The sequence below is a fragment of the Suillus clintonianus genome, assembly GCF_016758775.1.
Source record: "Suillus clintonianus strain FC179 chromosome Unknown DEU56scaffold_5, whole genome shotgun sequence".
Classification (NCBI taxonomy): Eukaryota; Fungi; Basidiomycota; class Agaricomycetes; order Boletales; family Suillaceae; genus Suillus; species Suillus clintonianus.
In genome coordinates this window covers 645771-658454 of record NW_024539229.1, presented here as the reverse complement: position 1 = coordinate 658454, position 12684 = coordinate 645771, and the positions used below count along the sequence as shown (strand labels likewise).

Sequence of the window (12684 nt, the reverse complement as noted above, 5' to 3'; positions counted from 1 at the left end):
CGAGTACGAGCGCTGAGCGCACTGAGCCACGTCTCTGGTGTGACTACATTTGTCACGAAGGATTGCTGTGACAGTTGGTCACGAAAACCCACACGCATCTCACTCCCACCCATGACGACTAGTGGTAGTTCGCGGGCAGCTCCTCCGCCGTCACTACAAGAAGTCCAAAGAAAACTGTCCGTTCATTCAACAGCTCGACCCAAGAAGGTTCGTACGCATCCAACCCAGTCACCTCATTTCACCTGATTTTGTCACATAATCCGGATCGATCTGAACCCTGCAGGCTCTTCCAGTGTCACAACCACACGTTTCTGGAACCGAGTCTGATTCAGACTCAGTTCTGTCTCCTGATCTTGTCTCCCCAACATCTCAGTCTTATGGTTCTAACACGGTCTCCGCCAGTACGACTCAGCACCCGCTATCCTCCATTGCAGAGGGAAGATCAGGAAGTGGCGAGGAATCTGACGAAGACGAAGAAGAAGAGGTGGGTGGTTGGAGGACCGCGACCAAGGCCGAGAAACCACACAGTTCTTTCGACGAGAAAATGATCAAGTCGGGCTATCTATGGAAGAAAGGCGAGCGACGCAAGGTTCGTACATCGGAGACCGTCTTCTTCGCATTCGGTGTGGATAGCAATTATCACAGACATGGAAGAAAAGATGGTTCGTGCTTCGGCCCGCACATATTGCGTACTACAAGACGAACGCGGAATATCAACTGTTACGCCTTCTCGATCTCTCCGACGTACATTCCTGCACCCCAGTCACGCTCAAGAAACACACCAATACCTTTGGCGTTGTCTCTACTGTTAGGACGTTCTATCTCCAGGCTGAAAGTCCAGTGGAGGTCCAGCGGTGGGTCCAAGCAATCCAGGACGCGCAGGAGGCTCTCATGACCGCTTCAACTCAAACATCACTGATAACACCCCCTATACCGATCCCCGGAGCTCAATCAACACCTTGTCGCATTATGGTAACGCACTCGCCTCCGCAACCCTCCCACGCTCAAAATGTAACCTCCTCGGACTCAGAAGATGCCTCGCCGAGTGCGCAGCGGACATACTCGACCTCCTCACAGAATCGCCCTGCAGTTCCTTCCTCACCCACGCGAATGCAGACTATACCAAAGGAAGCCGCGAAGATAGTCCTATCCGGGTACTTGATGAAGTGCGGCTCGAAGCGACATAATTGGCGCAAACGGTGGTTCGTGTTGAATGGCGAAAAATTGGTCTACTCGGGAAGTCACATGGTAATGGGTATTCTTGTATTTGCCACGTCGGATCCTTGCTAACACGGCACCAATTGAATATGACTATCAGGACACAAAACCCCACCGGCAGTTTTCATTTTCGGAGATTCTGGATGCCCTGGAGTTTGATATGCGGAGTCACAAGCATAGCGCACCTCTTCCTCCCCCTTCCAGTTCGCCATTATCATCGTCAACAGCACCCGATGAGTCGCACGGTCACTTTACGTTCAAGATAGTTACGACGAAAAGGACGTTGCTGTTATGTGCTCCAAGCGAGGAAGAAGAAATTAAATGGCTTAGTGCCATTCGTGCTCTTATAGCTCGACGATCAGGCGCTGGTGTTGTGCCAGGAGACGCAAGTGGAGCCGTCGGTAGCGCGCCGAAGCCGGCGGCTTCTGGTGGAGACGCCAATCAGGGCTCTGGGGGAGGATCGGCGTCGAGTAGCGGGTTGAGACACAAGGTCAGGAACTTGAGTATAAGCGGACCGAGTAGCATTCCCGCAGCGCCCATTTCGGAGGACTAGACAAAGTACAAAGCAAGATAACGGCATTCTTTCAAGTGACCTCAGTTGACCTTGAATGTAACACTCTCACGTCAGTATTCTTCCAATGATGCTTCGGCGGATGTATTTGAAGTTGACTGTCATCGCCTCACTGGTTCTATTCCACTTCTAGCGATATCTAGTCTCCAGAACTCTGGAGAGCTCTCTATTCAATATGCCTGAGTCTGTAGACAAGCTCTATTCGGAGACTACGTTTGTTTGATTGTTGGACAGTTTCTGATGTGATAGAATACTATAGTAGTTTGATAATCATTGGCAGGGCCAAAGCGACAAGCGCGGATGATTTGACAAGCAGAACCAAAATGAGCGTTATTGTTGGTCCATGGGGTCTTCCGACGGTATTCAAAATGGGAACCGGAGAGGGTTGTGTCTGATGGATACCAAGTCCGAGCGTAGCGGTTGGAGATCAACACATGTAGGTTGCACTGTCTGCTTACAAATAAGGAATGGCTGTACCACCACAAGCGTACATTGTCGTAAACATCATTAAATGATCATTAAATGATGATCAGCTAGCGCCTTGTTTGGAAGGCCGCGATGCAAGAGTGCCGTTTAACGCGCGGAAGCAAAAGACGCCCCTTGCCAGGTTCTCATGGTATGGGGGTGGATGTTTGGTAAGCGAGACCCCGATACTACCTTCTGTTCTCGATAGATTTACTATTTTCCTTTTTTAGTTATTTTCTTCGTTGAACAGGTGTTGTCTTCCCCGTTCTCGTCGAACGTTATGTACTTATACTCTCTTACATAGAATGCGTCCTGTGTCGCTTCCTCTTGTCTCCTTCTGTCTCCTTGTATACCATTTCTCTCTCTGTATCTTTTTTACCCCACACTCCCCACCCCTTATACCTTCATCTTGTTAATCATCATGCCCGCCGCACCAAAGTCTCCTACTCAGGCTCGAAGAGCCGGAGCGCCCAAGGCTAAAGGCGCTGTCCGCGCCAAGTCGGGTTGTTACACGTGCAGAATCCGCCGGAAGGTATGTCCTTGCTTGTTACTCCTTCGATCTTCGATCCCATCTTTGTCATCAGACGCTCATCATACCCCTTCCTAGAAATGCGACGAGCAGCCCAACGCAGACGGTAGCTGTCAAACATGCGTTCGTCTTCGTCTTCAATGTCTTGGTTTTGGTGCAAAGCGTCCAGAATGGCTCCGTGTATGTTTATTTATTTATATTCTCCCCTTATCGTTTATCTTATTCTATCCCCCTCAAGGCAAGCGACAAGGTCGTCGACCTACGAGAAAAAATTAAAAATTTTCTTGCCGCTCAAGGCATGATTAAGGGGCATTCTGGTACTGGGCCTCGTCCCTCAGACCAGGAACCTTCTATACTATCACTTTCCGCCGACTATGCTTCCCCAAGCACAAGTCCCCAGACCCCCACCCTGTCCATTTCAAGTGACGAGCGACACCCGGGTATAGCCCGTAATGATTATCTTCGGGGGGATACTGATGCTCGTAAGAATCATATCGTGGACTATCCTTGCTTGTTTTCTCATATTGTCGTAGGACTTCCGGTGATGCAGGACATTGATTCACCTTTGGACGCTCGGGACAATTATCCAGGGGTTATGCTGCCTGCGTATCCGTCTTCCAATACTTCTTATACGACTAGCTTAGAACCATCATGTAAGACCCCGTATCGCTACTAAGTGTATGTATGTATCATAGTACTCAAGCCCTCCTTTTGGCAGGGCAATCAACCGCATTGAGCCTGCCTCGACCTCACACCAGCGACTTCTCTGCAACTTATAATGCATACTTCCCGGACGAAGACGATAAAACCGTCATACCCTCTGGATTTCTTGTGCCCCCTCTCGTTAACACCATCCATTACAACTGGTTGGACGTGAACTCCTACCAGAACGCTCAATTGCACCACTATATGGAGCATGTTCTCCGTATCCAGTACTTGCATGCCGACGGGTCCATTGATAAACTCATCTGGAATCTCATACATTCCAGTGATACAGCCCGAGAGGCTACGTGTTTACTTGCGGATTTGCACCGCAAGAGCATCCAAGGTGGTGCGATTGGTTACAGTGCACCAGCAAATCATGATATGTACGCACGTATCCAAAGGGCACCGGTGACCGAAGGAGACGCTCTTGCAAGCCTTTGCATGGTCTCCTATTTTCTCTTCTCTGGGGGTCAAGGGCAGTGGCAAGCGTTCCTCGACAGCGCTTGCGAGTTTTCCATCAAGTTCCTCAATGGGGTGCATCGTTCGCCAGATTGGGCACTCATATCGTGCAATGACAGCATGCGGTTTATCATCAAGACGTCTATATGGTTCGATGTCCTCGCCTCTGCAACGCTAATCCGTCCTCCCAAATTCCTTGATGTACTCCGTTCGTTCTATGATCCAGACACTGCCTTCAATTCTGACAGACCCGAGCTTTCTATGATGCGTGTCATGGGATGCGAAAACCGCATCGTCCTCGGCCTTGCCGAAATTGCTAATCTCGCATGCTGGAAGGACGAGCACAGGCGCGCGGGCAAGCTCAGCGTTCCTGAACTCGTCAGACACGGACAACGTATCGAAGCTCTCCTGAAGCCCCCCGCCAGTGACAGTTATCAATCCCGTGACAATGATACAGAAAAGTCTCGCCGACGGCGCCTCACCTCCGACGTATTCCGCGCATCTGCCCTCGTTTATCTCCACTCCGTCATCTCTGGGGATCACCCACAATGTCCAGAGATCGTGGAAAACATCGCAGAAACAGTCAAATGCCTCAAGCGGGCTGAAGACATGGACACAGCGCGGCATGTTGTGCGCAGCGTCGTGTTCAGCATATGTATATGTGGCTGCCTGACGGATAACCCTGTTTACCGCAGTTACTTTCTGCAGCGCCTGCACGAGCAGCAGAATGAGACAGTGGGGAACTGTGCTCGGGTCGCTGAGCTCATGCAAGGTGTTTGGAAGAGCCGAGAACGAGGGGAGCCCGTGGACTGGCGTGTAGTCATGCGACAGTCCCAGATGCTTCTTGTCTAGAAGCTAATTTACGACACATGGACATTTTTCCCCCCTCATTGCTACCCTGATCTCTTCATGATTTGCTAAAAGTATTCGACGCTCCCCTGGTGTGCAGCGCGGCCAATTTATTTCTTCAAGCTCTTCATTCCCCATATCACACAAGCTGTAATCCATACATGCACTCACGAACCACTTGCATATGTGCTTCATACTACACACAACCTACAAATGCTATGTACTGTTTTTCTAGACTAACACGGCCTCGAGAGATCTCCAAGGTTGTCATGATGCCACCGCATGATGTGATGCGATGTGGGTCCATCTCAGCTGCACAGCCGCAGGTCCCCGGGTGAGCCGAATTAATTTGCTTATCATTTTGCAATTACCTCCTTCCTCATCTGCATATATGTATGTGTGCCATGCAGTTTGAAATTGGGTCCCTTCAACCGGTCATAACGTTCTCGAGCGGGGGTCTCATGATCCAGGTCTTCTGCGAGCTGCTCGGAAGGATGCCAGAAACAAAAACATCCGAATCATTACTGTAGAGATCCCCCAATCTCAAAATGCCGCGTTGCTGCGCTATTACAAGCCCTGGCTGCTGCGGCATTCAGATCAAAATTGGAAACAACTTAATCAACCGGAACAAGGCTCGCGACATTTTCTCAAGCATGTCGAAGGGGTTCTCGTGAATTACAGCTTTGACTCGTAAGAAAAATCACAATTTATCTATGAAGAAGTGGTATTAATCAATCCAGGACTTTTTGCGTGAACAAGGATGGTTTTACATAACTACTGCTAGTGGGTGCAGCTGCGACCTCCGAGGACCAAAATGTCGCAGCAACCGGGCGCTGGCGCTTGCGACCCTCCGTAACAAAAGTACCCAAGACCTTGGCACTTGTGCGGAAACATCTATTCAAGTTTCCGGTCAAGGAGGTGGGGCTATCTGCAACCGACGCGCATGAGCCAGTCATAAATGGGCAGGGTGCGTCATTATAATTGTCGGAGATTCGTCCTTGATCGCCCCTCTTCCACACGGTGGCTGCAAATAGGATTTCGCCCTGGGAGCAATCATGCTTACTTGTTGTTATTGTTTACCAGATAACACACACCCATATCAAACTTGGGCTTCCTTGACAGATCACGAAGATTGTGTGTAGGGTTTAGGGTGGGAGCACGACAGGTGCTTGATGCGACATAGTTCGCTTCAAGGTGAAGCGCCCTTTTTTTTTTTCCTTGTATGTTCTGATTTCGAACATCAGCCGACCACGTTAAGTAGCGAACGCTTCGCCGTCGGTGCGTTTTAAATTGACTATATTGATATATTATTTTACACCGCAGGGTGGCTCTTTGGCCAGTCGCAGCCGTAAAATTGAACATTGAAAGTTGTCGCACGAGTTGGCCCATCTGGCACCTTGCACCAGAACTATCCATGTGTATTCAGTAGGCCTTGCAATTAAACTGAAGTTTCTTTATATTTTGTTCAGCCTGCGACACGACTCTAGTTAACCTCTTTCTCGTCAACGTTTTTCGTCTTTGGAATGTGCCCTGATGTCAACACGGCCTTGTTTCCTTCGGGTCGCAACCAGACAATAGCCCACTCGTCCTGAAATCTATCCAGAAAGCTACAGCCTTTTCATCACGCGCACCGACGTCAAAACATAGGTCACAGCTTAGCCTTGGATCATTCGATTGGCGTTTTCGTATCATACTCGTAAAATGCTGTGCAAAGCCCGGCCTCAGTCTATGAGCCGAGCTTGACCGGGCCTACTTTGGCTGAACCGAGCGACGTCCTAGTAAGCCCACATTAATACCTGGTATATATAGTACTCAAGCCCTCTTTGGGGTTGGAATTCAATCAAGCGCACGATGCTGTCTCGACCCCACACCAGCGAACTCTCCCCCATGTACAATGCACACTGGTCAGATGACGACGACACCTATACCGTCATACCCTCCGGATATCGCTTGCCCACTCCCCTCAACACCATCCATCACAACTGGATGGACCCGAACAACCACCAAAACTCGTTACTGCAACATTATATGAAACACGTTCTTCCTATTCAGTTCTCGCACGCCGAGGGGTCCATTGACATCATCGTCTGGACCCTCATACATTCCAGCAATACAGCCCGCGAGGCTGCATGTTTACTCGCGGATCTGCACCTCAGGAGTACCACCCAAAGTGGTTCAATCGGATATAACACACCAGAAGACCGTGATGTGTACAGACACGCCCAAAGGGCCATGAAACCAGTCACGGAGGGAGACGCTTTTGCAAGCCTTTGCATGGTCTCCTACCTCCGCTTCTCCGGCGGTCAATGGCGGTGGCAAGCATTTCTTGACGGTGCTTGCCGATTTTCCCTTGCCCTCCTAGAGGGGAAGCACACGTCGCCAGCTAGTGCATTGATGTCGTGCACTGAGAGCATGCGTTTTATAATCAAGACGTCCATGTGGTTTGATGTGCTCGCGTCTGCGACCCAGATCCGTCGTCCCATGTTTGAAGTACTCCATTCGCTCTATGATCCCTCGGGCATTGCCCTCGTTGACGGCAGACCGGAGCTTTCTATGATGGATGTCATGGGATGCGACACCAACATCGTCATCGCGCTTGCTGAAATTGCTGGTCTCGCATACTGGAAGGAAGCCCGCAGCCGTACTGGTAGCCTCAGCGTTCCTGAACTCGTCAGACGCGGGCAACGTATCGAAGCCATCCTAAATAACACCAATGTCAATAATCACTCTCACGGCGCTGAAACAGAAAAATCCCGCCGACGGCGCCTCACCTCTGACGTATTCCGCTCGTCCGCGCTTGTCTATCTCCATTCCGTCTTATCTGGGGATCACCCACTATGTCCCGAGATCTTGTACAACGTCACGGAGACAATCAAGTGTCTGGGGCGTACTGAAGACGTCGGCACGGCGCGGCATGTTGTGCGCAGCGTCGTGTTCAGCATATGTGTTTGTGGCTGCTTGACGGATGACCCTGCTTTCCGCGGATACTTTTTGCAGCTGTTGCAGGAGCTGCAGATGGAGACAGTGGGGAACTGTGCATTGGTGTGTGATCTCATGCGACGAGTTTGGACGAGCCGAGAAGGGGGGACGCCTGTGGACTGGCGAGTGGTCATGCGAGAGATTCTTCTTGTCTAAAATGCCGTCTTTACGACACATGGTTTCTTCTTTTATGTGGTTCTCTTTCATTATTTGCTAAATGTATTCGGCACGCACCCTTAGATGGGCAGGGCGGCTAATTATCTCATCAGGCTCTCTATTCTCAGATACCCTACAAGCTGTAATCTTGTTTTTAATTTACGCTGTCTTGTGCTTTTGCATGTATAATACTCACGACCTATAGATTTTGCTGTGTATGTCTTAGACATTCGTGGCACGGCCTCGAGCACTGCAATCTCGAAGATGGATGTCTCCTATCGAATAGTCTATTGGGATGGGTTCTAATCTAATCATTCTGATAGTCTAAGTCAACACTGCCGCTAGTGTTCTTGGCCGAATAGTAAGCATAATGTAATCATTTTTACAGCAACCTGCTCGTTTCAAAATGGGTTCCCTCTCGAATTCGGGCATGTTGCGTAAAGTTGGTCCCACACTCTTTGTTCACTGCATGGAAGATATATATGTTTAAAAATTGTTATCGAAATTCCACAGGCTCGACGGGTCATGCTGGCAGCGCCACAGAACCCCACTCGAGACCGTGGTATGAATCACAGCCTGTCACGGGGAACTGGTACAAGTACTAAACACTCGAAGCTGGTTACCTGTCACTAGCGGTTGCAGCTCCTGAGGTGGCCCCAAACGCAACGACGGGCACTGCGAGGCTCCGTGATGGGGCCGTCACCATGACCCTTCGCAGCGTGCGGAAACATCCTTGGATTAGCTTCGGGCACGTCCCGGTGACTATTTGCTGCCGATGCGAGGTTCAAAATCGGAGATTTAGCGTAAGTTGCCTTTCCACCCGTGCGTGCCTGACCTAGGTCCTTTCAATTATGAACGTTGTGCAAGGCTGGTGATCGTGTTTTGTTTAATTTCCCTCCTGCAGCTGATCATGTATATACCCCAGAATCTCCTGGGTCATCGCGTATGATAATTGCCTGCAGTTTGCGACATGATCGGATCATGCCAAGTGATAACGAAAGTATTAGGGACCATGCATTTAAATGTCGAGAGTAAGGCTATCAGATGGCCGCAATTCCATGTCCCCTTTTTGCTCTGACATGGAAGAAGCCATGCAGGGACAGTGCATATACTGTGCAATGCTGAACAAGCACTACTTATACATATCCCGACCTATCGTTGAATGATGACTGGGCTATAGAATGATGGTGACCCCCATAGAATGATGGATTCAGGCTGAGCCCGACCCCCATAGAATGATGAAGCCCTCGAGAAACGCTAGGCCAACGCTAGGCACATTCTTGTTTCCCAGGTACTTCGGTACTCGGTAAATTTGAAACTAAACACATGTACACTTTTTGAGTTCAAGCGTCGAACTCGGAGATTATATAAGCAAATGTTCAAGCCTGTATACAACCCTGCATCCAACATGCCACATTTTACTTTCGAGATAGAAGAAACCCAACAAAAATGTTTTTTAGTGTACTAGGGAAGGGGGACTGACCCCCCACGCATGATGTTCAGCACCGACACTGGATCCCATAGCCCTTGCGGAGTTAATATACGACAAGTGTCCTTGGAGACGATGAATGAATCCAAATTAGCTGGGGATGAACTTCTATATGCTTCTTTAGGCCATAATCATCACGCCGTCTTTTCTTTTGCGGCAGAAAGCCCAAACTGAACCTCCGACCTTGTCACCCGTCGGTAATTTCTCTACCTTGCACCCGACTTCCCATCTCACTCTAATCTCCTCTTAAGACAAATCCTGATAATAAGAAAATTATCAAGCCTCATTATTACAACCACCCCCCCAATTGTGGCGTGAATGTCATACGCATACTGCAGTTCGTCAGCCAGCGGCAGTCCCTCGCCCTCGTCTGAAACCCCCTCCAACAATACTTCCCCTGCCATCATCTCTACACCCCTCTGGCCATCCAAAGCTTCGGATGAAACTGACTCACAAAGCACACATTCACGAGAAACACCAAACAGAATGCCAGTAGATTTACCTCGCGGAGTGGGCACAGGGAGGGGGGGATGCTGGTGCGTATCACTTCATCCTAGATCGTTCGGTTGTCCTAACACGTGCCTATAGGACATGTCGCCTGCGAAGAAAGGTCCGTTTTCACTGAAATAATTCTGTCCTTCCGTCTTGACCGTGAATAACAGAAATGTGACGAGCAGCGAGAGAGCAACTCCTGTCATACTTGCAAACGGTTGAGAATAGATTGTCTGGGGTGGGGAACAAAACGCCCAGAATGGATGCGCGTGAGTACAGCCCGTGCCTTCCTTACCACCGTCCCTCATCATCCTATAGGACAAGAAAGCCGTGGAAGATTACAAGGCTGGCATCAAAGCTCAGCTAACACGTGCTGGCCTTATCCGCGGTCAGCCAAAGTCGTCCATACTCCAAGCCAATGCAGCAGCAGCATCTTCGTCATCGTCGTCCGTATTCGTTTCGCGACAATATCAAGGGTCTGGAAGTGCTTCTGGGTCCTCTCGAATCAACGATTTGGGGATACCAGCGTTTGTCGATCCGTTGCCAACAGTGATGCCCATGTTTGGTGCGTTTTATGTCATGAGAAATGAGTCAACAGCGACTGACAGAGCCGCATCTTCAGGTTCAACATTGAACTCACCTCAGAGCATATCTGTCCCTCTGTACCCAAGCGATGCGAGCTATCACAATTCCCCGTTCAGCCCTGCCGGCTCCCTTACCTCCCACCCATCGCCCATGGTGGAAATGCACTTTAATCCTGACTTCGACACCGCCACCCAAAACCTCTATAACCCTCCGATGCTATCGATATCAGATGATGGCTTGCAGATGGAGCTCGTATTTTACTATTTCGAACACGTTCGAAAGTTGCAGTATGCGTTTGCTGGCAATTCTGTAGCAAACGCAACATATTCAGTAAGTTTCCTCTCAGAAAATATGATACTTTGTCACTAACCGTTATTTAGCTTGTCTTGCAACACCCACAGGGCCCTGTGGCAAACGCGATTTCGGCATTGGCATCATTGCATTTCAGTTTGATCCGCGTCGCCCACGGGTACGAAGCGCCAAACCCCACCCTGGAGCACTCACCAGCAATCCGATTGTATGATAGCGCCCACCAACAGATCTATAGAAACAAACAGACAATGCTGACCGAATCCGACGCAAATGCAGCTATCCACATGCTGAGCTTTTCGCTCATGTCAGGAGGAGTGACAGATTGGCGCCCGATGTTGGATATTGCGAGCGAGTGGCTTGTGAGGACGGGGATAACAACGAGCGACAACCCCAAGCTGATGATGATAAAAATGGATGAGGCATCACGACTGGCACTGAAAACCACAATGGTGAGTTTTACAGCAACTATGGAAATACTGAAGCTCACCTGCAGCAGTGGTGCGATATCATGTCAACCTTGACCCTTCAAACGACGCCAAAGCATCTATCCTTTTACCGGCGACTGTTCCGCGGAGGGTCGGGTTACTGGGGTTTGACGCAGCAGGGCGTCGGTGACGAGTCGACCCTTCGTATGGATAGCTTAACCGGTTGTCCAGACGAAGTGCTCTTTGGTATCGCGGAGATATCAACGCTATCATGCTGGAAGATGCAAGAACTTCGTAAAGGCTCTTTGAGCATGAGAGAGCTCATCCGGCGAGGGGACGTTATTGAGCGGCACCTTCGTACCCAAACAGAGACGATGCTATCGGTAGAATCGGACCTGACACCATTACATCCTGAATTGTCATCAATGGCTGCTGAGGATGGCAGTGTACGAAAATCACCTACTGGACACGCGGGCACACCCCTTCCTGCGGACGACACTCGGAGGATAGTAGCTGATATCTTCCGAGAAGCAGCCATCCTCTACCTACATACAGTGCTCAGCGACCCTAATCCAGGTGAGTCGAAATTGATACGCGAGGTTGCAATGCTGATGGCTTTGTCACAGGAGTGCCCGAAATCGTGAATTCGATAGATGTCATAGTACAACTGTTGAACCGGCTGCCTGTGTCGAATATCGACCGCTGCCTGGTGTTTCCCATATTTCTGGCCGGGTGTCTCACGGACGACCCCATGAAGCGCGAGTTTCTGAAAGCACGGTTCCAGAATCAACACGATAGCTTTGGCAGTACCAGTCAGGCTCTGCGAGTCATGGAAACAGCGTGGCAAAGACGGGATAGTCAAGGAGGGGCAGTTGGATGGCAAGACTTGCTCCATATCCAAGGGCGCTATTTGCTCCTGCTAGTTTGAGCCCTGATAGTTGTTCACTCTGCTACTGCACGATGAACAAAGATTGATACCATACGCACCTAGTTATTTAACGCCATTGCATCGTTCCTACAATAACATCCTACAGTACTTTGATTAACAAAATGTAGAGTTTTTGAATTTGTATAGATATTAATTCAACTCACATTTTCACTGCCCCGTCTCTAAGGAGAACGACGTGCTGTTGACTAGGAGGATAACTTGGAAAGACGACGACGACGAGTGTTTGTGGGGTCATTACGATGAACTGTGTGCGTGCAAAGGATAAAGAATTCTGTGCAGAGAGGGAAAGTTAATTCTCGCGAAGGGCAAACAAGAGAAAGCTATATACCGAACGACCGGAAATTGGCATTTCCTATGTGAGGCATGGGCGCTCCCACATGGACCAATCATATTGTGAGAACCTGAACAACAAGAACGAAAACCTCATGCATTGATGGGGCATGACACTTGTGAGAGCCATATGAAGAGGCTCGAGCGCCGGCGGAGATGAAGGGTCCTACT

General features: G+C 49.7%; 4 protein-coding genes across 4 annotated transcripts; all 4 read left to right on the top strand.

The window, feature by feature from the left end:
• Positions 1-62: 62 nt before the first annotated feature.
• On the top strand, positions 63-1885 carry DEU56DRAFT_434781 (uncharacterized protein). Its single transcript, XM_041346212.1, has 4 exons — positions 63-207; positions 284-589; positions 646-1248; positions 1319-1885. Exons 1-4 carry the CDS (start codon positions 112-114, stop codon positions 1769-1771), a joined length of 1458 nt encoding a protein of 485 aa, XP_041214132.1. The 5' UTR covers positions 63-111; the 3' UTR covers positions 1772-1885.
• A 462-nt stretch (positions 1886-2347) lies between these two features.
• DEU56DRAFT_772522 (fungal-specific transcription factor domain-containing protein) lies at positions 2348-5073 on the top strand. The gene is made up of 6 exons (XM_041351525.1): positions 2348-2424; positions 2485-2786; positions 2862-2963; positions 3022-3265; positions 3317-3436; positions 3502-5073. Exons 2-6 carry the CDS (start codon positions 2676-2678, stop codon positions 4797-4799), a joined length of 1875 nt encoding a protein of 624 aa, XP_041214131.1. The 5' UTR covers positions 2348-2424; positions 2485-2675; the 3' UTR covers positions 4800-5073.
• A 1574-nt stretch (positions 5074-6647) lies between these two features.
• Positions 6648-7931, top strand: DEU56DRAFT_907493 (fungal-specific transcription factor domain-containing protein; the record flags this gene model as incomplete). Its single annotated transcript, XM_041356912.1, has 1 exon — positions 6648-7931. The coding sequence occupies one exon, from the start codon at positions 6648-6650 to the stop codon at positions 7929-7931; it is 1284 nt and encodes a 427-aa protein (XP_041214130.1).
• Positions 7932-9975: 2044 nt separating this feature from the next.
• On the top strand, positions 9976-12322 carry DEU56DRAFT_434598 (fungal-specific transcription factor domain-containing protein). The gene is made up of 7 exons (XM_041346211.1): positions 9976-10030; positions 10083-10181; positions 10231-10477; positions 10535-10827; positions 10878-11258; positions 11306-11810; positions 11861-12322. Exons 2-7 carry the CDS (start codon positions 10176-10178, stop codon positions 12160-12162), a joined length of 1734 nt encoding a protein of 577 aa, XP_041214129.1. The 5' UTR covers positions 9976-10030; positions 10083-10175; the 3' UTR covers positions 12163-12322.
• Positions 12323-12684: the final 362 nt, after the last annotated feature.